Genomic DNA, 26,872 nt, shown 5'->3' with positions numbered 1-26,872 from the left:
ATGCATTATTGACTCACCAACTTCTGGAATGCTGATAAAACAATTTGTGAAAATGTTTATCATCTCCTCATGTATTGATATTAGTCTTGTGTGCTTACGAACATCTACAAACACATCATATGAGATTCAATCCTGTCTGACAATGTTTTGTTTTGTCAAAGTACTCAGAACGACTTAATTTGATATTTAGGGCCATATTACGAAATGTCACAGAAATTGAACATATTTTCAAAGTGTTTCATTATATTACACTGGACTTCCTTCCACAAATCTATCCTCGTGTTTCAACTGTTTTAAGTCAGTTTTAAACTATGAGAGTTACGGTGCCTTGTGGAACATAAGCCTGGATAGTTGAGGTTGTGGCTGCAAGAGATGGGTTGTTAATGTTGCATTGTGGGAATGTTTCAGAGGAAGAAGTGGAGACATCTACGTCGGAGCAGGAGTTTGACTTCACAGGGTTCATTTTAACGTAGGTACATCCAAGACCTGGCTAGTATATTGTTTGGTTTTGTAATTATGTTTGTAAGGTAAATATATGTCACATTATTAATATGGTGAGGTGAGGTGAGAGTGAGGTGAAATTGGGTTTTACATCGTTAGCTTGAGAATATTTCTCTCATATGGCGGCGTGCATGCGTGTGTATGTGTATGTGCGGCTGCTTCTACTAGCCCAGACTTAAGCTGGTTTTATGGTGCTAGCCCACTGAGATACCATGCGCGCAGTGAAGCATGAATACCCCACTCAGACACATTATACTGACTCGAGCTGACCAGTCCTTGTTGTACCCATTAATGCGAGGCACCAGGCAGGGACCAACAAGTACCATATTTTAAACGTCTTTTGGTATGGCGGCGGTCGAGGATCGAACCACGATTTTCCGGCTCTCGGTGAACACTCTAACCACTACACCCGCGAGGCGGTCTTATTAATATGGAATGTGCAAGGGTCTGATAAGTTTATGAAACATGTGGACAAGTTTTTCAGTTGGTGAAACTACAGACTAAAGCTTAGAGGGATTAGTGTTCTATCTACATACATTGTAAGCATTTGTTAAATTGCGAGGGCTACAATAGTCTCAGTGCTGAGATTACTTTACGGAACTTTGCCTTAGTGTGTAAAAATATGTTTTCAACTAATTGCTCATGTCTTCAGGAAGCTCAGAGAAAATAAACTGATACCCCTGCATACCCATAGCTTTTGTAGAATCAGCTGAAATTTGAATCACAAAATGGCAGACCTATGGTTCCTTGTCTGTCTGTTCAAAGTCTAGAACCAAAATGTTTTGCTAATTCCATTCACATTATTGGTTGTTGTTTAGTGAGGAAAAATTGAACATCATTGTGATTGTGTAACATGCCTCCGCGGATTACTTTGCGATTCTGCCCACTCAGGTTCAGCAAGCCAGAGATACTTAAGGCGTATGGAATCCTGCTGGCCGACTTTGAGAAGAACTCAGACCATACCAACCACTGTATCATCAAGATGCTCCACCGGGTCGCCTTTGACCTTGGCTACACGGCCATGGTCTTCCAGGCATCTGTATTCCGCGTCTTCCAGAAAGTTCTCCTGGGCCCCTATGCCAAACTTTCACGTTTCCGGGTACGCTTGCCATGTCAATGTCACCTTTTGAATACCTGGGGAATGAGTGAGTGAGTTTAGTTTTACGCCAGACTCAGCAATATTCCAGCTACATGACGGCGGTCTGTAAATAATCGAGTCTGGACCTGACAATCCAGTGATCAACAGCATGAGCATCGATCTGCGCAATTGGGAACCGATGACATGTGTGGACCAAGTCAGTGAGCCTGACCACCCGATCCCGTTAGTCGCCTCTTACGACAAGCATGGGGTACTAAAGATCAATATTCTAACCCGGACCTTCACGGGTATTAAATACCTGGGGACTTTACCGTATACCTACTGTTAAACTTTAATGTACTGTATATCCTGACATGATCGTTATCAATAATATGATGTTATATCAGAGATGCTAACCCTCCCGAATTTATCGGAATCATCCCGAAAAATGTATGTCAATTCTGCCATCCCGACAAAGCCAAATTCATTCCGATTTTTTCAAAATGTAACAAAGATGTAGATAGTCTTACTTACTGGAGGGCTAGGGTCATCTTTGACTATAAATGATGATAATTAAATAAATATAACACTTTATTTATAGCAGTTCTCAGATTGTTTACACATAGAAAGTAATCCGGAAGTTGAGTAGGCTGCCTGATAAATTCCACGCACTGTTTATTTTGTTCACTTAACATTCACAAGCACTGCTGCCGAGTACTGCAAACCAGTTTCAGTTGTATAAGGATCTCTATGTGTAATGGCATTGAAAAATTTGTTATCCATGCATTATTGACTCACCAACTTCTGGAATGCTGATAAAAAGTCAATTTGTGAAAATGTTTATCATCTCCTCATGTATTGATATTAGTCTTGTGTGCTTACTTCTAACATCTACAAACACATCATATGAGATTCAATCCTGTCTGACAATGTTTTGTTTTGTCAAAGCACTCAGAACCCACTTAATTTGATATTTAGGGCCATATTACTAAAATGTCACAGAAATTGAACATATTTTCAAAGTGTTTCATTATATTACACTGGACTTCCTTCCACAAATCTATCCTCGTGTTTCAACTGTTTTAAGTCAGTTTTAAACTATGAGAGTTACGGTGCCTTGTGGAACATAAGCCTGGATAGTTGAGGTTGTGGCTGCAAGAGATGGGTTGTTAATGTTGCATTGTGGGAATGTTTCAGAGGAAGAAGTGGAGACATCTACGTCGGAGCAGGAGTTTGACTTCACAGGGTTCATTTTAACGTAGGTACATCCAAGACCTGGCTAGTATATTGTTTGGTTTTGTAATTATGTTTGTAAGGTAAATATATGTCACATTATTAATATGGAATGTGCAAGGGTCTGATAAGTTTATGAAACATGTGGACAAGTTTTTCAGTTGGTGAAACTACAGACTAAAGCTTAGAGGGATTAGTGTTCTATCTACATACATTGTAAGCATTTGTTAAATTGCGAGGGCTACAATAGTCTCAGTGCTGAGATTACTTTACGGAACTTTGCCTTAGTGTGTAAAAATATGTTTTCAACTAATTGCTCATGTCTTCAGGAAGCTCAGAGAAAATAAACTGATACCCCTGCATACCCATAGCTTTTGTAGAATCAGCTGAAATTTGAATCACAAAATGGCAGACCTATGGTTCCTTGTCTGTCTGACGGAAACATTTAACATCATTGTGATTGTGTAACATGCCTCACGGATTACTTTGTGATTCGGCCCACTCAGGTTCAGCAAGCCAGAGATACTTAAGGCGTATGGAATCCTGCTGGCCGACTTTGAGAAGAACTCAGACCATACCAACCACTGTATCATCAAGATGCTCCACCGGGTCGCCTTTGACCTTGGCTACACGGCCATGGTCTTCCAGGCATCTGTATTCCGCGTCTTCCAGAAAGTTCTCCTGGGCCCCTATGCCAAACTTTCACGTTTCCGGGTACGCTTGCCATGTCAATGTCACCTTTTGAATACCTGGGGAATGAGTGAGTGAGTTTAGTTTTACGCCAGACTCAGCAATATTCCAGCTACATGGCGGGGCGTCTGTAAATAATCGAAGTCTGGACCTGACAATCCAGTGATCAACAGCATGAGCATCGATCTGCGCAATTGGGAACCGATGACATGTGTGGACCAAGTCAGTGAGCCTGACCACCCGATCCCGTTAGTCGCCTCTTACGACAAGCATGGGGTACTAAAGATCAATATTCTAACCCGGACCTTCACGGGTATTAAATACCTGGGGACTTTACCGTATACCTACTGTTAAACTTTAATGTACTGTATATCCTGACATGATCGTTATCAATAATATGATGTTATATCAGAGATGCTAACCCTCCCGAATTTATCGGAATCATCCCGAAAAATGTATGTCAATTCTGCCATCCCGACAAAGCCAAATTCATTCCGATTTTTTCAAAATGTAACAAAGATGTAGATAGTCTTACTTACTGGAGGGCTAGGGTCATCTTTGACTATAAATGATGATAATTAAATAAATATAACACTTTATTTATAGCAGTTCTCAGATTGTTTACACATAGAAAGTAATCCGGAAGTTGAGTAGGCTGCCTGATAAATTCCACGCACTGTTTATTTTGTTCACTTAACATTCACAAACACTGCTGCCGAGTACTGCAAACCAGTTTCAGTTGTATAAGGATCTCTGTGTGTAATGGCATTGAAAAGTTTCGTTCCTTGAGTGCAACAATTTATAGGGATCCTTAATTTGTTTGGAAAATTCCTAATTGTTTTCTATCTTAGGGAGCTCAGTTTCCTAATTGCACCAATTTGGGGTTGGCATTTCTGTGTTATATTGCCAGTTTGAAAGTTTGTGAAAATCAGGGGGTCCATGTCGTTGCCTTAAAGTTAAAGATTTGAAGGCCCCCTACATACTATAAGTGCTATAGGAGGCCCCAGGATTCCCCATTATTTGAACATTGGTCATCCACTGTTCAAAAGAACTGTCTACCTGCTGGCAAGACAACAAGTGGATGGGTTTTTTTCTAGACAGGTTTTTGACAACTCTTGTTTGTAGCCAGGAATTATTATGAAAATTTCACTCAAGTCCCCTGATATTTTGTTTCGGGACAAGATGATACTGACGACTACCTATGTATACGGTCAAGGTTACTATTGGTCAAGTTATGAAATATTCACATTTCATGACATTTTGGTATAATTCATGAAAAATTAGGTTTTTATAAAGCAATTAAGATTGATTCAAAGTAACTAACTTCACACCCATCATGTCATGCTTGTGTTTGATGTCAAGGTTGTTTTGAAGGTCATTCATAAATGTTTCATCCATGAAATATTGTAGGTATGGCGTAGAGACTTCTTGTTTTAATACGATCATAGTTTCAACAAGGAATTATGGATGGACAGTTTCAGGGATAGTGAAGTCACAGAAGTGTGGCATGGACTTTAACTTTTTTTAAAAGCCATCTGGGCATGTGACCATTCAAGACTATTTCATTCACCGATACTGCCTCTCTTCTTGTCTCAAAATATAGATGTGTTTTCAGTGGCCCTTGGTAACTGTGTTTACAAGATTTTATAGTTTCTCAAGTTTGATGTTCTGAATTCAGTTGACAGTGTTTTCTTCAAATAAGTATTGTAAGATATCAATTGTCAGCTGTTTTTCATTGTCCCCAGGAGATGGTCAAGTTTGCTACCCACATTGTCCGACGGTTTGTTGAGACTGCAGAACAGAACAAGAAGGTGTTCATGGAGATGCTGTTCTGGAAGGGGAGCAAGGAAGCCATGGAGATTTGCCAGGGTTACGGCACTGTCAGGTGAGAATGTACAGTGTTGACGTATCACAAGCTAATTAGCTTATCCATAGCGGGAAAGTGTCTGGAAATTTTCACTTTTTTTATGAATTTGCATGTTAGGGGAAAAAATACAATTTTCCTTAGGAATAATATGCCAGCGTGTGAGAAGAAAGAGAAACAATTTCATGGCGACCAGTCATTGTTAGTCTATCACCGTAAGCTACGAAAGTGACCATTATGAAGTTTTGCATCTGTGAGTCTGTCTTTTGTCTTCAAAATATGTAGAGGAAGGTTTGTTGGACATTTACTATAAGGCACATGTTTATTCTAGTAGTATATTCCAAGCTTAACCTTTGTCCTGGCAAGGTTCTCACCAGGCACCCATGGCTGTTACACTCCTGTCACTCATGGACAGAAAACATCTACACTGCTGGGGAGTAGAGAATGGGAGACTACATTGGAAACCCATGGGATTATTTTTTTAAAGTTGGATCTCCAGCCTTCAGGCTGGCTACTTATGATATGTATGTCCTAGTCCAGTCAAAGTTGTCTCCCTTTGAGAGAATTCAAGTTCTGTCAGTGTCTTTTGACTTGTGAGACTTCTCGAACTAGCTTTTGACTTATGCTGCTTAAAAGAAGTTAAGCAACACCTATGTCTTTCACATTAGTATAGCTGACATGATAGATAAACTACAGTTATAGGAAAGAATCAGGTGGCCTTTCTATCTTTCAAAAAGTAAGTTTACATGAGAGTTCTTGCAGCTTTTGAATCAGTACAAAAGCACTTTCAAAGGTTGGTTGGTTGGTTCTTAAATGCTGCACTCAGCAATATTCCAGCTATATGGCGTCAGTCTCTAAATAATCGAGTCTGGACCAGACATTCCAGTGATCAACATCAAGAGTATCTATCTGCGCAATTTGGATACGATGACGTGTCAACCAAGTTGAGCCTGACCGTCCAATCCTGTTAGTCGCCTCTTACGACAAGTATGGGTTACTGAAGACCAATTCTAACTTGGATCTTCGTGGGTCCACTTTCAAGGCATAACTGGACATATCTGAAGTGAGATGGAGGGTATCTTGGTGTATCAGGACACAGTATTTCATCTTACCTTCTTGTAAAATACTTAAATTTCACAGGCTAATGCCGCTTTAACAAGTTGCTGTGTCACCCCTTCCAGGAGGGTGACAACTGGAAAAAATATTACTCACTGCCATGGTAACCGGCAAATTCTCTGCCGAGAAGCTGTATCACTTACAATTGTATGGCGTCATAATATGCCGCATGCAGTGCACGGGGTTCGAAAACAGTTCGATAACCTGTTTTTGAATTCACTATGTACACATTTATTTTGACCAACATTCACTGCTTTATTATCGCCCACTGCGTGCTTAACGTGAAGCGGGGGATAAAGTATTAGGCTCCATGCATCCGTACATACGAATTGGAATATCTTAAGAACCATTGACTGGATTCTTTTCATACTTGGTACCCAGGTTCATCACAGTGTGATTTCAGCATGTTAGTCTGCATGTTAAGCTTGTCAGCGAGATACCTCAAGAACCAATCACTGGTTCTTTTTTATATATTCCTCCTTGGGGTACTTATAAGCATTTAAATGTCCATTTAAATTCCCTACGACAGTTGTAACAATATTTGAATAAAATATTTACAAAACAAAAACTACGTTTTGTCTTGTGAGACCACCCTTACAGGGCCTTCCGGCCCCCTACAGCCAAGAGCAGGTAACTCTAGACCGTAACCTCGTACCTCACTTTCCATGCTGTCGTTGTACCGACAAGACGTGGGTCCATACCAGAAGGTTTTTCCTTGCGACTAAGAGAGTTATGAGTGTTTCAGAAACTGCAACTGTATGTATGGTTCTCTTTTTCCCTGCATGGGCGTAATTGGAGGTTTTTCTGAATTTTTCATTCATAATTTCTCGTTGTAACTTCGGTACCTGTCGCCAGATTAAAACGCTAGTGCGTGTCAAGATGGCGGACAGGTCCCTTCGCTAGCCTTCCTGTTCATTGGTTTCCCATGTGGTTTTCAATGTTACAGGTGGTTTTAGTGGTTTTTATTTGTATCTTTGTGCGTGTAGAGCGTATGTCTACTGCTTTCGCATTTTCTATATTACGCTAAAAACCGTGAATTGTTAGTTATGCTGCAGTGTGTACTAGGTTGTCAACTGCATGCTCGTTTGTCGCATTAGTTGTGTCGCCCATCGCGTCTTTTTACATGTATTTGTATGTGGGTGTAGGGTAGATTGCTGCACAGGTTTTACTTGTTGCAGTTTAAACCCTGTACTTCGCCTTGCTGCAATTCCCGTCACGGGATTCCCACGAGGTCTGCTTTACGCTGTTTAGTGCAGAAGGAACATGAGGAAGAGGGTGTGCGGCATGTGCCATGTTCTCGCCCCAAACCATTCGGTAGGGCGGATAGACACGCTGTTTTACAACAACCTGCTTCGGTGGGGGTGATCTCTGGGCACAGGATCCCCGTCCCGCGCTCCATAGTAAAAAAGGGGTCCACGGGGCCGCTTCCCACGCCGAGCCGGCTCCCAAAAAGCTAAAGGCGACCAAAGCTTCGTCTTCACGCGCACTCATGCCCCTTCTGCATCTCCTACTGCTTCCATCTCTGTACCCGCCACCCCCTCTTGATTCAGCACCTGTAAAAGTGTTCCTGTTGATTCGTTAACCGTTTTTACCAGGAGCAGATGTCGTCAGTCAAGTCCCTGATTGATCTGGCGTTAGCGGGTTCCGTAAGGAGCTCAGCGCCCGATCGTCGGGGCGGGCTGACACATCTGGGGGTTGGCTGCGACCCGAGCTCCGCTCGAGAACGCCCGCGGCGGCTTGATCCTGGCCGGCCCTGGCTGAGGCATGCCCTCGGCGTCTGGTGGCGACCTGGCTTTATGCACTGGTCTGTCACAGGTGCCTGGTGCCGGCGATACAGGGTTGCCCCTGTCATTGCCTGGTGTCCCGACTGGCGGTCACCTAGGCGCCGACCAGTTCGGGGATACCTCGGCCCTGGTGAAGGCATGCCCTCGGCGTCTGGTGGCGACCTGGCTTTATGCACTGGTCTGTCACAGGTGCCTGGTGCCGGCGATACAGGGTTGCCCCTGTCATTGCCTGGTGTCCCGACTGGCGGTCGCCAGGCGCCCACCAGTTCGGGATACCTCGGCGCCGGCAGCCAGTCAGGGTTGCCCGAAGCCTGTTGCGGCACCTCTCGGGCGACTTCGGCTGACCTGGCGCTGGTTCCTCCCGGCAGGGCTGCGATGTTTTTCCCCTGGCTCCTCTTGACCTTATGAGTTTTTCTGGTCCTGCCTCTGGCGTCTCACCGCGCTCTCTCAGGAGTCTGAGATTATGGCGGCCGAGGATTCTGCCGAGTCGATATGGAGGAGGAGGAGGAAGGGACGGTGGAATCGGAGGCGGAGTGCCGTACTCCTTGCCCTCGTCCCTGCGGCAGGTTCAGGATAAGATCGCCGAAGTCCTGCCGCGGGTGGCTGTTCCCGCCCCGCACCCGACCCAGCTGGAGTTTCGGCTCGGGAGTATGCGTTCGCGACCTAACCAGGTCGCAGAGGCACGCTTTACGCATTCTCCCATCACTGGTCAGTGAGGTGGTGAATCCGCTCCTGGCTGGTACTCGCCGCTTTTGATTTGCCTGAAGTCGGCCGGCGGTACCAGTTAGGTGCGGACCACTCTTCGAACCACCAGTGGTGGACGAAAAGCGCTCTTTGCCTCAGTCACGCTAGGAGGGTCGCGTCTTCGTCTTCCCTGGCCTCGCCAGGCAGGGCAGCGCCTCCCCTTTTCGGCCGCTAGTACGCCACTGCCGCTGAAGTCTGCCTACCGTCATTCGAAGAATGTTACCGCGCGCCGCCCAGCAACTTAAAGTAGCAGTCCATTCAGCCTACCTGTCGGGCGCTGCAGGACAGCTGGTGGCCCACAGCGCTGGCGTGCCGATTCATCGGAGTCGGTCGCCTTCAGTTAACGGACGCGACACTTTCGCATCTGGCTCGGGACAGCATTCGTGCTGTGCCAGCCAGATGATGGTGCCGTCATGGAGCTTGCGCCGCCTGTGGCTGTCTGTGGCGGTATTCGCCCGACCACACAGCAAGCTCTACTGTCATTGCCCTATACCATGGGATCTTCCCTGTTCCCTGGGGCCTTGCAGGTGGTAAGGGAGGCCGCGGAGGCTGTCTCTACCTTTAAGGACTCAAAGCCTTTGTTGGAGCAGCCCTCCGGCTCCTCGCCATCGGCCCTCCCTTCGCGTCCGGCTTACCCTTCTGCCTCGGCGAAGGATGTTGTTAAGTGGGCTGCCCCTTTGCAGTCAAAGCGGAGCATCGCGCCGAGGCAGGGGCAAGCCTGCTCCAGCGCGGCAGTCTTTTCGGGGCAGGGGAAGCCAGCCCGGCTTCCCCACTGATTCATTCCCCAGAGCCCTTGTTGCCCCCACTCCGCATGCCGAGACTTGCCGGCGGTGGGGTGCACTACCTCTGCCACCGCCCCTCCCGGTGCGTGCGGCTGTCCCTATTCCTCGGGAGTGGGAGGCAGCCACCTCAAATCCCTGGGTCCTGTCCACGGCTCAGGGATGGCCATTTCCACCCACAGTGGGCCGATCCTCCGTCCTTGTCCGGGGTTGCACTGCGCCTGTGCCGACCCCGACAAGGCGGAAGAACCTCCGTGCCGAGGTTCAGTCTTTACTGACCAAGGCGCCATCGAGGTGGTTCCTGTGAGTCAGCGAAGAGGGGTTTTATTCCACCTACTTCCTCGTGACCAAAAGGATGGAGGGTTCAGACCCATTCTGAATCTCAGAGGGCTGAACAAATTACTGGAGGTGCCGTCTTTCAGGATGGAAGACACTCAGGTCAGTGATCTCCTCCGTCGAGACAGGGATTGGCTTACGTTAATCGATCTCAAAGACGATACCTCCATGTTCCAATGCACTCTAATTCAAGAAGTACCTCCGGTTCTCCTTCGACGGGGCGTGCTACCAGTTTCGCGCTGCCCTTCGGCATCTCCACGCGGCCAAGGGTGTTCACCAAACTTATGCTAATCCCAGCTCAGTTAGCCAGGTCTCGGGGCAGGTGTTGTCACCCGTACCTGGACGATTGGCTTCTTACGGCCTTAGGGCCTCAGTTAAGCAGAGCCTCCACACTGTCGCGTGCTGGATACTCTGGTGTCACTGGGCTGGATTATCAATCTCAAGAAATCAGACCTCGTTCCCACGCAGGATCTGATATTCTTGGGAGCCAGATTCAACACGGGCGCTTAGGGATTGTTTCCTTGCTCGGACCGCATCGTCAAAGTCCGGGGACTGTGTTACAGTTCCTCCAGTCCCCGTTAAGGCGGCCCGAACATGGCTTCGCTGTTGCTCGGCAACATGGCGGCGCAGTGGACGGGTTTGGCGTCGCTGCGTTGAGGATGCGACCAATTCAGCAAGCATTAGCTCAGCTGTGGTCCCACTGCGCAGGGCTACGCAGATTATGCTCATAGCGCCAGAGTGGTTAATCCCTCACTTGGCGATGGTGGACGGACGCCGGAATTTGTCCAGGGGATCCCCTCGACACCCGACACCTTCCCTCTCAGTTCAGACAGATTCCCTCACAGGTTGGGGGTCCTGGGCGAAGCACTCAGCCTCCGCCTCTGGTCCGAGCGAGGTCAGCCTACACATCAATGTGTTAGAACTGAGAGCAGTCCGCAAGGTGTTCGAGTGCTTCCGGTGTTGGTGCAGGGGCCGTGTGGTTCGCCTAAAATGGACAATCAAGCGGCCATGTCTTACATTCTCAAGCAAGGCGGCACAGTGTCTCCGTCGCTCCTTCAGGAGGCGTGGCAGTTTCTACTGTGGTGCCACCAGTTCAACATTCGGGTTTTGCCTGTTTATCTCCGGGGTAGACAACGTCCGTGCAGATGCTCTCTCACGGCGTATACTAGCCCCACACGAAGTGGATGCTTTCGACCGGAGATATTCGGGATTATCTCCCAGTTGTTCGGGTCGTTCCAGGTGGATCTGTTTATGCGTCTGGGGTGACGAACCAGATTCCTGTGTTTTGATTCGGATCCGATGCGTGCTAGCCAAATCCACGCTTTTCAGCTAGATTGGACGGACAGGGTACTGTGGGCCTTCCCCGATACCACTGATTTCCAGGGTCCTGTCGCGAGCTGACCGCACAACCAGCTCGGCTACTTGTGCTTCTGGCACCCCTTTGGTCGGGCACAAAGCTGGTTTCGGTAATTCTCAGGTTTCTGGCTCAGCCTCCTGTTCTATTACCTTTTCGACCGACCTCCTATCCCTGAACGGGCGCCACCCGAATCCCAGGATTCAGTGGGTGGCTTGGCCGCTATCAGGGATCACTTCCATGCGAAGGAATTCCTGCACCAGTTGCAGACACAATTCTGGCTTCGCATGGAGGATTCGACAAACGCTCAATATGAGGATAGATGGGCCTGTTATTCGCTGGTGGTGTGTCAACAGGGGGATTCTTGATCCCTTTTCTACAGATTTAGTCTGTGTGTTAGAATTCCTCCAGTTCTCGCTTGGAAGCCGGTCTAGCGGCTTCCACTGTTCGGGATATTCTACGGCTATTTCTGCGTTCATATTCCTGTTGACGGGTGCTCTCTTGGGGCAGCACCCTCTTGTACAGCTTTTAGCAGGCGTGGACAGAATCCGTCCGGTTGTCCGGCGGATTAGTCCTCGTGGGACTTGTCAATCGCTTCTTGATTGGCTGTCCGGTCCACTGTTTCACAATCTGTCGGCTCTTTCCCTCCAGCTGTTGACGGGAAGACGGCGCTTCTTGTGGCGGTGACTTCTGGCAGGCGGGTTGGCGATATTCATGCAATGTCGGCCGATCCCGCCGCTTTACTGTTTTTCACAAAGACAGAGTTAGCATTCGGCTGCCTGAGACTTACCGTCCTAAGAAGGATAGTCCCTTCCATGTGACGGGCGCTATTGAGCTCCCAGCTTTCACTCAGCCTTCCCTGTCCGTACCTCTCACGACGTGCTCACGCCTTAGATGTCCGTGAAGACACTTCAGGCTTATATCAAACTTAACAAGGGGTACCCGTAGGGTAACCAATTGTTTTGTTGTTATGGCGGGTTCAGGCTGGTCTTCCGCCACCAAGCAGACCATTTCGGTGGGCTTGTCTCTGCCATACATATGAGTTATACTCAAACAGGGCGTATCCCGCCTGTTGGGTTGAAAGCTCATTCGGTTAGGGCAGTAGCTACATCGACAGCTTACGCTGCAGCCCTGCCCATTGAGGGAGATCTGCTCACAAGCTATTTGGAGACGCCCGAGTAATGCTCATCCGTCATTACCAACTTGACAGACTCTCCAGTGAGCGTGCTCGGTTCGGTCAGTCAGTTCTCTCCAGTGGGCATGGTTCCACCTCTCTAGCCCGATTGAGCTTTCGAGGTTTTTTATTGTGTGAACCATTATCTTCCTATTTTTAACACTGGTGTTAGGTTTTACAAATCTTGTTACATTTTCCTTGGTGATGGGTTTTATGTGGTGCTGTTTTTATTCCCATGTCTCTTGCTTTCTAACCCAGAAGCTCTAGACTAAACTGCCCTTGGAAACTTTGCTGTTCATATTCCGCATTTCGCTTTCTGGGTTTATTATGGGACCCTTATCTTCACTTCCCAGTAGATTACGGGGAAGGAGGGAGGGTGTGTCTCGTTAGTTGCATTAGCGAGGTTTCATGGACAAATTTGCATATCGCTTAACCCTGACCCTGGCTCATGCCCCCGCCTGATTGGCTTTGGTGGACACGCGACCGGGGTAAGTGTGCCTTTTCTGCTATAATTAGCTTGGGAAATTCCACTTGTCGGGGTGTTTAAGCAGACAGAATGCCCTGAGATCCGTCTTTAGGAGTCTGTCTTATGCTTATAAGTACCCCAAGGAGGAATATATAAAAAGAATCGAACTAACCTGTAGAGGTTTCAGATTCTTTGAATATATTCCTCGCTTGACTACCACCTCCTCGCATTCTGTCTGACTTAAGCTCAGCATGGAAAGTGAGGTACGAGGTTACGGTCTAGAGTTACCTGCTCTTGGCTGTAGGGGGCCGGAAGGCCCTGTAAGGGTGGTCTCACAAGACAAAACGTAGTTTTTGTTTTGTAAATATTTTATTCAAATATTGTTACAACTGTCGTAGGGAATTTAAATGGACATTTAAATGCTTATAAGTACCCCAAGGAGGAATATATTCAAAGAATCTGAAACCTCTACAGGTTAGTTCGAATTTTCTTCATATTTGACAACAAGCTTCATATAGGGAAGGTGCAGGGCCCAGTTGATTTTGGTGACCTTCCCATAATTCTCAAGGTCACGGCGACACTTTGAAGATTTCAGCATGTTAGTCTGCATGTTAAGCTTGTCAGCGAGATACCTCAAGAACCGTTCACTGGATTTTCTTCATATATGAAAACAAGCTTCATATAGGGAAGGTGCAGGGCCCAGTTGATTTTGGTGACCTTCCCATAATTCTCAAGGTCACGGCGACACTTTGAAGATTTCAGCATGTTAGTCTGCATGTTAAGCTTGTCAGCGAGATACCTCAAGAACCAATCACTGGATTTTCTTCATATTTGACAACAAGCTTCATATAGGGAAGGTGCAGGGCCCAGTTGATTTTGGTGACCTTCCCATAATTCTCAAGGTCACGGCGACACTTTGAAGATTTCAGCATGTTAGTCTGCATGTTAAAGGTCACATGCAACCAAAAAATCAAACATAATTAAAACACAATTATCACTTATTCGTGACATATAATATACATTGCTGGTTATGAAAAAACATATAAACAAAATTATAAGCGTACAATCGCAAATCAAAAGTGCAATATTGTGTACTTCGGTTTACTTCCCAAGAAACGAAGCAGCCGGGATACCGAACCCAGTCAGAGCGGGTGGGTGTGCACTCAAGTGTAACGGCTGGTTCATTTGCAGATGCCCTCACGGCTTATTGTGTGTGTATATATAGAGATGTTGGGTTTTGTAAATACATGCTCATTTTTTGTGTATAACATTTTGCAATCAACAGACATCATAACATGTCATGTGTTAAACTATCACACCTGCCTGTCTGTGTAATTACATAATGTGACAGAGACCGAACTCGGGCCATAAATCAATGCATTTTGTTTATGGTGTATAGCCTGATTGGTGTTAAGTTCAAATTGCATGTGGTCAATGATAGCAGCTGTGTATTGAATATCGTCATTAGCAGACAGGCAGGCAGACACACAGGGGTCAATAAAACAAGACATTGAGTTTTGCCTGTGACAGCTACATATCTATATCACAGTTAGAAATTCTGTCAACGCTAAATAATGACATTGCTTTTAAGTATCGAACTGAGAAAGTGACTCGGTAAGAAGAACGTGTGGTGAAATTATATAAACAGTTAATTTACTGTCATAACATATAAAAGCTCGCGCGCCTGTGAGATATCAACAAAACATTAGAAAAATAGCTCACACCAAAGCCTTCACCGAAAGTATTCACCGACAACCCGCTTCAAACTGCGCGAACCTATTTCACTTTCTGCGACGTGCTATGAGCGCAGCCCAGCTGTTGAAACCCGTTTTCCCCAGAAAAGTCTGGGGAAAATTAGTGAAACGTTTGAACTCCGATTTCGCACGCTGTTTTTTCATCGCTTTTTTTTCAACTTTATAAGTTGAATTTACATTTTTGATGATTTGTTTCGGTAAGTCCATACCGAAAGGTATCAGAATCTGCAAAGTTGTGTTTTACGTTGCATGTGACCTTTAAGCTTGTCAGCGAGATACCTCAAGAACCAATCACTGGATTTTCTTCATATTTGACAACAAGCTTCATATAGGGAAGGTGCAGGGCCCAGTTGATTTTGGTGACCTTCCCATAATTTTCAAGGTCACAGCGACACTTTAAAGTTTACAGTATGTTAAGATTGTCAGCAAGATACCTCATGAACAGTTCACTGGATTTCCTTCATAGACTTTCAAGACTTTTCTTGAATGTTTTTTGATAAGCATTTTCTCTATTACTATTTTTAGCATATTTCATACACCATGACATTCATGTCAAGGTCAAAGTGAGTCTTGAAAATATTTGTGTGTTTGAACAGCTACAGAGCAGAACAATATATCAAGAGAGGTTGACTGGTCATGTTTTTGTTGACATTTAACTTCATCTTAAATTACGACGTTCACTTTCATTACTCTTTAAGTTTGATTTGATAATTTGCGGCGGGGGATTATCTCACCTTAGTGACAACTGCTTGTTTAAACTATTTTATACATTGAATCGTTTGCACACTCAACCTGTGTTGCAGCTCATCGAAAGGCAAGGTGCACTGGTCGGAGGAGCTGGAACAGGAGCTGCTGAGACTCTACGATGAATTCCGTGATGTGGAACACCCAGGTAAGACCCACCATGTGTCCATGAGAGGAACAGATGATCGAGATGCTTTCTTTGTGCTTCTGGATGAGAAATACTGCTGAAGATCTTCAAACAAGTTACAGTCAGGGATTGTTCTAGACCAGTCTGTGCCTAAAACTAGTTGCCTACTAGGACGAACAAGGCTCACAGCACTAGATTTTAGTGTTATTAATCTTAGTAGCTGAGCTTATCTGACATCAAGTAAGTGTGTTTCTTTGTAATTTGACACTGCGCTCAGCAATGTTCAGGTATATGACAACATGTTTTAAATATTCAACTCTGGACCAGTGAGTCCCATGACAGAAATAGTAGTAAGTAATTACTGTATGCAGAGGTGACTTGCGGCTAGCACAACACTGACAACAGTTCCAATGAAACACAATGTGACATTTTATGTTTGAGGTAATGACTTTTAAGAAAGTTCCAATCATATATGTTTTTGTGTAGCGATAGCTCTTAGTTTTGAATCCTGGATAAATCTCTTATATATGTATGATGATATGTAAAAAGCTTGTTGAAGCCACGTGTGGTGTCTGTATTGAATGTCAAAGCACCTGTGCAGCTCACAATGTGATGGAATTGTCACAAAATAAAATTGGTCTGGCCTTATCAAGGTCTATTTCTAATCAGGCGATCAAACTCCAACAACTTGCACAACTTGTGCTCGAGTAGCGACTGAGCTGAGTCTAACACAGCTGTGAACAGTATTACAGTTATACCACAGCTAGTCAGTTTCACATCGGACAAATTCAAGTATTTGAAGGGCATTTAGAAGTGGAATGCATAAGAAGAGCAAGATTTATGGATATCAACTTCTTTATTGTGAATGACATGACGTTTTGGAGTGTATGCTTGCTACCTTCATCAGGTCACCTGAAGGAGCAAGCATACACTCCAAAACGTCATGTTAATCACAATAAAGAAGTTGATCTCCATAAGTCTTGCTTTTCAAATATTTGTTACAGTTTTGAAATCATTGTATTTTAAGAAAAAGATACAGTTGACCTCATCATGGAACGTCTCACTGACCCCAGCAAAACTCGAGGTCAGGTCATCCGTGAACTGAAGAAACAGGGTTTGATTGGCAGTGCCAAGGAGTTGAAGAAGAAACCTTCAGGGTGAGCCTCATGTACATCATGATTTGTCCTGGATGGGGAGACACATCTGTCCTGGGTGAGCCTCATGTACATCATGATTTGTCCTGGATGGGGAGACACATCTGTCCTGGGTGAGCTTCATGTACATCATGAATTGTCCTGGATGGGGAGACACATCTGTCCTGGGTGAGCCTCATCTACATCATGATTTGTCCTGGATGGGGAGACACATCTGTCCTGGGTGAGCCTCCTGTACATCATGAATTGTCCTGGATAGGGAGACACATCTGTCCTGGGTGAGCCTCATGTACATCATGAATTGTCCTGGATGGGGAGACACATCTGTCCTGGGTGAGCCTCCTGTACATCATGATTTGTCCTGGATAGGGAGACACATCTGTCCTGGGTGAGCCTCATGTACATCATGAATTGTCCTGGATAGGGAGACACATCTGTCCTGGGTGAGCCACATGTACATCATGATTTGTCCTGGATGGGGAGACACATCTGTCCTGGGTGAGCCACATGTACATCATGAATTGTCCTGGATAGGGAGACACATCTGTCCTGGGTGAGCCACATGTACATCATGAATTGTCCTGGATGGGGAGACACATCTGTCCTGGGTGAGCCACATGTACATCATGAATTGTCCTGGATAGGGAGACACATCTGTCCTGGGTGAGCCTCATGTACATCATGATTTGTCCTGGATGGGGAGACACATCTGTCCTGGGTGAGCCTCATTGTACATCATGAATTGTCCTGGATGGGGAGACACATCTGTCCTGGGTGAGCCTCATGTACATCATGATTTGTCCTGGATGGGGAGACACATCTGTCCTTGGTGAGCCTCATGTACATCATGATTTGTCCTGGATGGGGAGACACGCCTGTCCTGGGTGAGCTTCATGTACATCATGAATTGTCCTGGATGGGGAGACACATCTGTCCTGGGTGAGCCTCATCTACATCATGATTTGTCCTGGATGGGGAGACACATCTGTCCTGGGTGAGCCTCCTGTACATCATGAATTGTCCTGGATAGGGAGACACATCTGTCCTGGGTGAGCCTCATGTACATCATGAATTGTCCTGGATGGGGAGACACATCTGTCCTGGGTGAGCTTCATGTACATCATGAATTGTCCTGGATGGGGAGACACATCTGTCCTGGGTGAGCTTCATGTACATCATGAATTGTCCTGGATGGGGAGACACATCTGTCCTGGGTGAGCCCTCATCTACATCATGATTTGTCCTGGATGGGGAGACACATCTGTCCTGGGTGAGCCTCCTGTACATCATGAATTGTCCTGGATAGGGAGACACATCTGTCCTGGGTGAGCCTCATGTACATCATGAATTGTCCTGGATGGGGAGACACATCTGTCCTGGGTGAGCCTCCTGTACATCATGATTTGTCCTGGATAGGGAGACACATCTGTCCTGGGTGAGCCTCATGTACATCATGAATTGTCCTGGATAGGGAGACACATCTGTCCTGGGTGAGCCACATGTACATCATGATTTGTCCTGGATGGGGAGACACATCTGTCCTGGGTGAGCCACATGTACATCATGAATTGTCCTGGATAGGGAGACACATCTGTCCTGGGTGAGCCACATGTACATCATGAATTGTCCTGGATGGGGAGACACATCTGTCCTGGGTGAGCCACATGTACATCATGAATTGTCCTGGATAGGGAGACACATCTGTCCTGGGTGAGCCTCATGTACATCATGATTTGTCCTGGATGGGGAGACACATCTGTCCTGGGTGAGCCTCGTGTACATCATGATTTGTCCTGGATGGGGAGACACTGATCTGTCATGGGGAAACACACATCAGCCCCACTGAGACACACATCTTGTCTCTTCTTCTTCTTTTTAAGTTCAATGTTTTATTGTCAGACAGTCCCTGTTACAGGTTTGAGGATCACCTCCAGGGTAAGGGTGACTCCTCGCTTTGTAAGGTATGAAATCTTAGTGGTAGACAATCTGACATTTTCTATACAAAAAAGGCAACTCATTCACACACATTCATGCTCATACTGTTGCGAGTTTAAATTAAGCAGCTAGCTTTTACTGTGTCTGCTTTTCTTATTATACTTAGGCTAAACTTACTGAAAAGTGGATGATAGATTGTCCACTTTGTGTAAAATTTATTGAGTTTATTTCTGCTTGAGAAACTAATTGTCTCAATAGAATACCTCTGTTCACACACTGTCTTAAAACCATCAATGTGTGGTTTTACCCCCTGCACCGACATTTATACACAAAGAATTAGCCATTAATAGTAAGAGGTCAAAACAGTATCTGTGACAGTATTTGAGTCACATCCAAATAAAACAAGTTCAGCAGAGAGCTTCAGATTGAATATATGGTCATATTTCTGAGACACACATCTTTTCCTGGGAGGTATGCACTTATGTCCTGGGGTTGACACACATCAGTCCTGGGGACATACATTAGTCATTGGAGGATGCATTCGTTGGTGGGAGTCACATTTTTTATTTGGGAAGACACCTATCGTTGGGGTACAGCACCTGTATTCGTTAATAGGCATCTGTCATAGAGACCTACCCTTTACAGGGATGTGAAATACCCACGAAAACGAGAAAATTTGTGTTTTCCAAAATTTATTTTCACGTAACAATATCACTTCCATGTTTTTCAATCAAATAGCGAACAAATATTTTCAGATCAAGATCTTATGAAAATCGTTGTTGAATTGTCATCAAGCCCCGGAAGTGATAAGATTTCCCGAATTTCCCCATTGTAGGCTAAAGGCCTTAGCTAGCCTCCAAGAAAGTGGCAGTTTCACTAACATAGATGAAATGTGATGCACATCTTGCTGCTCACTAACTATTTTTGTTGTTGTTGTCAGTATCAGTCGCAGCGACCCCTGGCGAGAAGAAGAGGAACTACAACTGACTGACCTCTACCATCAGTTCAAGGACTCCAGTGGTTGGTTATTTTCTGTTTTAAAGAATATTACGAGTTTGTTTATGTGGTTTTTGAAGATTCCCAATATATCAAATAACATGTCTGTCCTTTTCCAAAAAGCTGTATCTCGGCTTGTCATGTCCACAGGGAAATAAAGTTTGTTCATTTTGACAGATCCTCTTGGAAACATCTTGTCTAACCTGACCAACAAGAGGTCAAAGGCCAAGGTCATTGAGAAGCTGATAAATCTGAGTTTGGTGAATGATCGTAAGGAGTTGTACAAGAAACGCAAGCAAGCGCAAATCTGACAAGGCAGGATCAGACAGCGAGGATGATGTGAGGCGAGGAATCGACAGTGATGACGAGTTCAATGATGAAGGTATGGATGAAAGTGATAAAATATATTTAAAATCATAAACGATATTCGTAATAAAATCGCAGCCTTTCAGCTAGCCTGACCAAAAGTAAATTAGGGTCACATCATGGCCTGGTTGTGTGTGTTGGCTGTGCTCCTGTAAATCTTCCGCTTGGTCACTGCAGAAACCTCTGGACCAATAAAGCGGAAACTTCAGATGATCTTAATGTCATGAATGTGGTACATGTACTGAGCAGACGGACCATATTTCGTGTAGTTAAAGTTTGACCTTAATTACTAAAAGCTGAGTTTTCTTATGGTCTCATTCATTTTCATGTAAAATTATTTGTGTAGTTTCATTTTGGGCCTCAACTTAAAGTCTGTGTTTTTGAGAATTACTGTCCAGTAGATCATGGGGGAAATGTGTGGAGCCCATTTATTGTCTCCCATGCCATTATAGTGCTGGAATATTATGAAAAGTATAAGTTAAGTCTTTATTAATTAACCTTTCATCTTTTTTCATGACTGTAGGCCCCTATTCACTCTGTCCCCCACACATAGATTTTGCTGTGTGCATTCAGGTTTGGAAGAAGGACATGAGAGGTTCAAATCGTCAGCTGGTGAGAGCTCCAGTGACGAGGAAACGGACCAAGGAAGCACAGCAGGTGGAGGGGAGGAGACTCAGTCAGTGGAACAGCGTCTGAAGTCGGTTGTGCAGAGTGGCTACAGAGATCAGATTGCCTGGATACAGAGGGGGCTGAAGAGAACAGCCGAGGACAGGGAGAAGGATGGTAGGGATTTGTGGAGAAAATGGCTGAACTTACCCACGACATCTGTTATTATCTGTGTAGACCTTCGTTAGTGTTTGTTTCTACTCTTCTTTTACATCTCCTGCATGTTATCACTATGTGATTTGATACATATGTTTTATGTATTGTTATGATGTTGGCTGACAGAATGCCCTGTTTCTGAACATTAAGAATTTACTTTCACTTTGTAGGAGTTCACTTAATTTTGAGCCTCGAAATTATGAGGGTCAATCTGTATGAATGTCAGAGCTTACGGTAACGTTTAGCCCAATAGTCGAACTCTTCGAATTTTTTCAGCCCTATGTTGTGTAAATTATTAAAAATTAGTGATATAGCCTGGCACCTTGTCCTTTTCCTTCAGAGCATAGAGTGGCAGTCCCGATCGTGCCTCTGTCGGACGATAATGAGACAGCAATGGACGACAAGATGTTCCTCGACTTCCTCCAGCTTATCGGTATATCTCCTCCAGCCAATGAACAGGTGAGAAGCAGTCACATGACCAGCATGTCCTCCAACTGTCGGTTCTTTGGTGCCACGTCTGGAAATGATTGTACTGGGAAGGTGGCTGAACATCCACATTCCTCCTATAGTCTGTTTGCAGTAAAAACGTACCGATGAATTTCGATTTAAACAAAAAAGTAAATTGAATAAAGTGGAATTATGATTGCGAATCCTCATAATTTTACCTTGCCAAATGAACATTAAATTTGTAACTAATCCTGCACTACTTACTTCCTGCACTTATTGCTTACGACTCGAAAAGCGTGGTTTGCCAGACGATATTAAAAGACATAGAACTGCAATCACTTCCTGGTCTCAGCTGCTACTTGTCTGCGCATGCCACCTCAGCCACCTCAGATTATTGCATTTCGCACACCTCGCTAGACGTGTGGGTTGCCAGCTGTTCATTGTATCCTACGGGATTTTTTGTGTGGTTAATAAACTGATTTTGTGTGTATTCTTTTTTTCTTCTACGGTCTACTTCGAGAAGTGTAGGTATTATCTTTCACTTTCTCTTGTTATTTTAGTTAAGTAGTTCTGTTTAGTGATGTCGTTCGTTTATAACACGGTCCCGTCATCACTCTATCACTTCGCCATTACAACACTTCGCCGTATTTGTAGTCATTATGTTTCATTTGGTTCAGGCTTATATATTATACCATACAATAATCCCTCTCCCTCCTACAGCGCCTTTGCCACTTCTGCCACCTCCGACGCTTACGGCGTCTACGCCTCCTCCAGGCCTATCCTGTCTACTGTGTCAGCCCCTGTGCCTACGCCAATGTCCCCCGTTGCTTCCACGTCTTCGGCAGGCGGCCAAAGGTCGAGACCACGGAGCAAGGCGTCGTCTGAACGTAGACGTTCCCCCTTGCCGTTTCGTTCTCCGTCCTCAGACAGAGACTTTGCCCCAGACTATGACGAGGACATTGGCTCTGATCACCTTGGTTTTGATCACATGTTTGACTGGATTGCTGATCGTTTGGTAGCCTCAGTCCCTTCACCGGGACCTGATGTTGCACAGTCACTTACTGTTTGGGACTCGCCCTCCTTAATGTTACCGACACATGAGGTAGTCAGGGAGATTCTATCTACCCTTGATGAAGATTTCACGGGGATGTCTCTCAACCCAACTATTAAAGCGCCTAGAGTCCGGCGTGATGACTATCCTATTCATGGCTTGGACTTTGCCCAGACAGTGACTAAGGTGGATGAGGAGATAAAACGTGTGACAGGCTCTTCCTCTGTCTCCTCCTATAAAGTTCAGGACACAAGGGTAGCTGCTTTGGACTTGGAACTTAAGCGTATGCTCCGCCCTATATCGGCATTGGCGTCAGCGACTGATGCCATTACTCAGGATCTTAAGGAAGTAAATCCGGATCGACTGGATCATCTCACAACTAGGATGCTATGGCAGGGCAAGATGATCACTGACCTGCGTGAGCACCTTCGGTCAGCGCTTGCCAACGCGTGCATCATTCATCGGCAAGGTTTCCTCTCCTTTTCTTCATGGGATTCGGGGTTTCAACGGAAAATATTCCACCAACCCTGGTCGTCATCGACACTGTTTAACAACGCCATTCATGACATTTATCGGTAGGTGTGTGAATTTGCTAAAGGGGAGACAGCGCTGAAAGCTTTTCAAAAGGGACAACGCCCTTCCTCCATGCCATCCAACACCTACCTGCCTCGACGACCGTCTGTTCGGCGTGCCAGAAATACAGCGCCATCTCATGGCAGGGGACGTGGTGCCAAGCCTAGATCAGACAGGGGAGGTTATCAACATCGCCATGCTCCCGCCCAGGGCGACGGGCGTAGGGGCAAGTGAAGTGAGGGACATGCACGACTGGACACTCCCACCTCCAGTCGTCCCAGTTTATCCTACACTGGTAGGTGGGAGAATAGGGAACTTTTGGGAAAATTGGTCCATCCTAGAGGATCCATACGTCACCGATGTATTGAGGCAGGGGTTTCGGCTCCCCCTCCTCTCCGATCCACCTCTGACGCTGTTCCTGCACCGGCACAATCACTCCCGAATTCAACACGACCTCTTAGCGGAGAACATAGCTATTCTGTTGGAGAAAAGAGCCGTCGAATTACTCCCGCATCCCGTCACAACACCGTCATTCTCCAATATTCTTAGTGACGAAGAAAGGGTCCACGAAAATGAGGATGATTCACAATCTGTCATATTTCAACGAGACTTTCCTGGAACGTCCTCCGCACTTCCGAATGACGTCCCTCGAATACCTCAAATCCATGGTATGTGTCAACGATTTCCTTATCAGCCTGGACTTGCAGGATGCCTACCTCCATGTTCCACTACGCCCCAGCGACAGGAAGTACCTGTGCTTTTATTTCAACAGTCAACATTGCTGTCCTCCCATTTGGAATTTCAATGGCCCCGTGGTTGTTCACATGTATCACAACTTCTATTTCCCAGTATCTTCATTTGAGGGGCATCAATTTCGACCCGTACCTGGACGATTGCCTTATGCACCTGCTAGACCGTATGCTTCTTATACAACAAAGGGATTTCACCCTTTCGTCTGTTGCGCCAACTAGGTTGGTTGGTCAACTTGGACAAATCGGAGCTTGTCCCATCCCACACTCTGACATTCATCGGAGGCCATTTCCAGACGAACAAGAACCTAGTTCAGATTCCTCTGGACAGGTGGGACAAGATTCAGTCTCTGATTCCACGTGTGCTCTCCGAACCTCTGTCTCTCCGCGAGTGGCAGGCACTCCTGGGATTGTTGACGTCGGCGCAGGACCTTACCAGCAGAGGGCGTCTTCAACTTCGTCCTCTACAGCGCTTTCTTCAACCATACATTCGGCGGGCAGACGTTCATCAACAGTTTTGTCTTCCACCTCAGTTACATCGCTATCTTCTTTGGTGGACTCACCCATTGAACGTATTAGGAGGAATCTTTTTGATAGAGCGGCCACCAGATTACCAACTGTTCGTGGACGCCTCCATGCAGGGTTGGGGCGCTCACTTACACGATCAGATGGCCGTCGACTACGAGGAACTTGTCTTCTGGTGGCCACAGACAACACCACGGTGGTATGGTACATCCGGAAGCAAGGGTCGACAGCTCACAGTTTCTTCTCGATCAGACTTTTCGGCTCTTTCAACTGGTCGACGATCTCCACATTCTGTTGAGAGTTCAGCATATTCCGGGGTGCCGAAACATCCATAGCAGATGCTCTCTCGAGACCCGACAGAGTTGCTCCCACGGAATGGATGCTACACAAGGAGGCCTTCACTCTCCTAAGTCACGCTCTGGGTTCTCCAAACATAGATCTGTTTGCCACCAGCCAAAACCATCAACTGCCAGTGTATGTGTCCCCAGTCCCGGATCCAGCGGCTTGGGCGGTGGATGCTCTCAGCCTATCATGGGAGGGGCTTCACGCGTATGCGTTTCCGCCACCGGTTCTACTAAAGTACCAAAGTTCTCACAAAAGTCAACGAGACAGCTTGCCTTCGACTGATTTTGGTCGTGCCTTGGTGTCCGGCCAGGAACTGGTTTCCCGTTCTAAAAAGTCTAGTGGTAGGAGATACCTTTCCTCTACCCACGTGGAGGAACGTTCTCGTGCACCCTCACAGCCGTCTTCGGCATCCTGCTCCAGATCGGTTCAATCTGCACATGGACCATTTGCAGAAAGCTGAGTGCTAAGGGGTTTTCAGCCAGAGCAGCCAAAGCCATTGCGATGGCACACAGAACGTCTACTAGACACTTGGATGGCGACAAGTGGCAGTTGTTTGACCACGCGATTATTGAGCTGGCTGCTATTACATTGACAGCGATCCCTCAGATGACCGCCCACCTTCCAGCCTGTCGGATAAAAGTGCAGGAAGTAAGTAGTGCAGGATTAGTTAAAAGTTTAGTAAAATCTAAATATTTTTTATATTTGTATACTTATCCTGCACTACTTATGATAAGGGCCCACCCTGCGCTATCAGCTACCTCCCCGCTTTGTTTGCCATCTGTGGGATTTCTGGCAATAATCTGAGGTGGCTAACGTCACCTTCTGGTGACACATGCGCAGACGAGTAGCAGCCGAGACCAGGAAGTAATTGCAGTTCTACGTCTTTTAACATCGTCTGGCAAGCCACGCTTTTCGAGTCGTAAGCAATAAGTGCAGGATAAGTATACAAATATAAAAAATATTTAGATTTTACTAAAATCTCACAATTTTATTCAACTTAGGATAAAAGTTGTTTAACAAACGATCATAGTTTCAAATCGCTATTATTGGTTTGTATTGCAAGGGGGTATGCACATCAAATGAAACACCGAGAACAAGTAGAGTTGGTCTAAGTTAACGCTCATCACGAACCGCACATGCATTTGTTTCACTGTTCCAACTACTGCTCTTACCTCCTTGTAATACAAACCAATAATAGCGATTTCAATGTATGATCATTTGTTAAACAACTTTTATCCTAAGATGAATAAAATTCTGAGATTTAAATGTTCAATTGGCAAGGTAAAATTGTGACGATTCGCAAATATTAATTTCACTTTATTTGATTTACTTTTTGGTTTAAAGTGAAAGTCGTCGGTACGTTTTCACTGCAAACAGACTATAGTATGTATGATTCATCTATTGTTTAATGTTTCACACCACTGGACTCACAAATAGGACCTAAAATCCATGATTACTCATTAACCATGATTCAGTAATCCAGTAGTTTGTTACTCCAGACAATATCAGTGGAAAACTACTGTCGACATGTTTCACAGTATGTAAGATTTGTTTGCTTGCATTACACAATGTTTCAGGTATATGACAGCGACCTGTATAGTCTGGGCCAGACAGTACAATAATCGATATGAGAAATGACTCACGCCACTGCAGTGTAAAAATCCCAATTGATTACTTAGCCTCTTAAAAGCCTGATCTGATAAGGATTTGTTGATATAGCTTAAAATAGGTAACATATTGTGTTTGATTCCCTCTCAATAATTCCAACATCCACTTTTTAAAATTTTAGACAGATGGGAAATTATATTATGCAGGGATTTACGGGAGGCGAATTCCTGTGTCCTATACGCATAAAAATTGACAATGGATGCAACGAAATTTATTAGCACATCCACAGGGACGCAGAAAAAATCCAAATACTTTTTGATCAAGTAACAGTAAGTTATCACTGAGTTTGCTACTAGCTGGGTTATGATATCATTTGCAATTTAATTACTGTAACAATGTGATGATCATGATACACAATACAATAACAGTAACTGAATTACAGCAATATTACAACATAGTATTCATAATAATATTTAAGTGTCTGGGACCCCCATTTTGTAGTCCAGGACCCCTGAAAATTAAGAGTATGAGTCCAAGGGACCCTCAAATACAGGACT

The 26,872-nt window shown here is 45.4% G+C and overlaps 1 protein-coding gene across 1 annotated transcript in view; it reads left to right on the top strand.

The window, feature by feature from the left end:
- LOC124291248 (protein timeless homolog) overlaps window positions 1-26,872 on the top strand; it is an 86,030-nt gene that overhangs the window by 53,872 nt on the left and 5,286 nt on the right. Inside the window, 10 exon segments of the mRNA XM_046728192.1 lie at window positions 409-469; window positions 1,393-1,600; window positions 5,248-5,387; window positions 15,677-15,765; window positions 16,772-16,901; window positions 19,774-19,853; window positions 20,007-20,125; window positions 20,127-20,211; window positions 20,769-20,978; window positions 21,358-21,476. Of these exon segments, the coding sequence (XP_046584148.1) occupies window positions 409-469; window positions 1,393-1,600; window positions 5,248-5,387; window positions 15,677-15,765; window positions 16,772-16,901; window positions 19,774-19,853; window positions 20,007-20,125; window positions 20,127-20,211; window positions 20,769-20,978; window positions 21,358-21,476 (1,241 nt within the window).

Source organism: Haliotis rubra, unplaced genomic scaffold (genome assembly GCF_003918875.1).
Source record: "Haliotis rubra isolate DU_JTF1 unplaced genomic scaffold, ASM391887v1 Scf113, whole genome shotgun sequence".
NCBI lineage: Eukaryota > Metazoa > Mollusca > Gastropoda > Lepetellida > Haliotidae > Haliotis > Haliotis rubra.
This window is presented reverse-complemented; position numbering and strand designations above follow the sequence as displayed.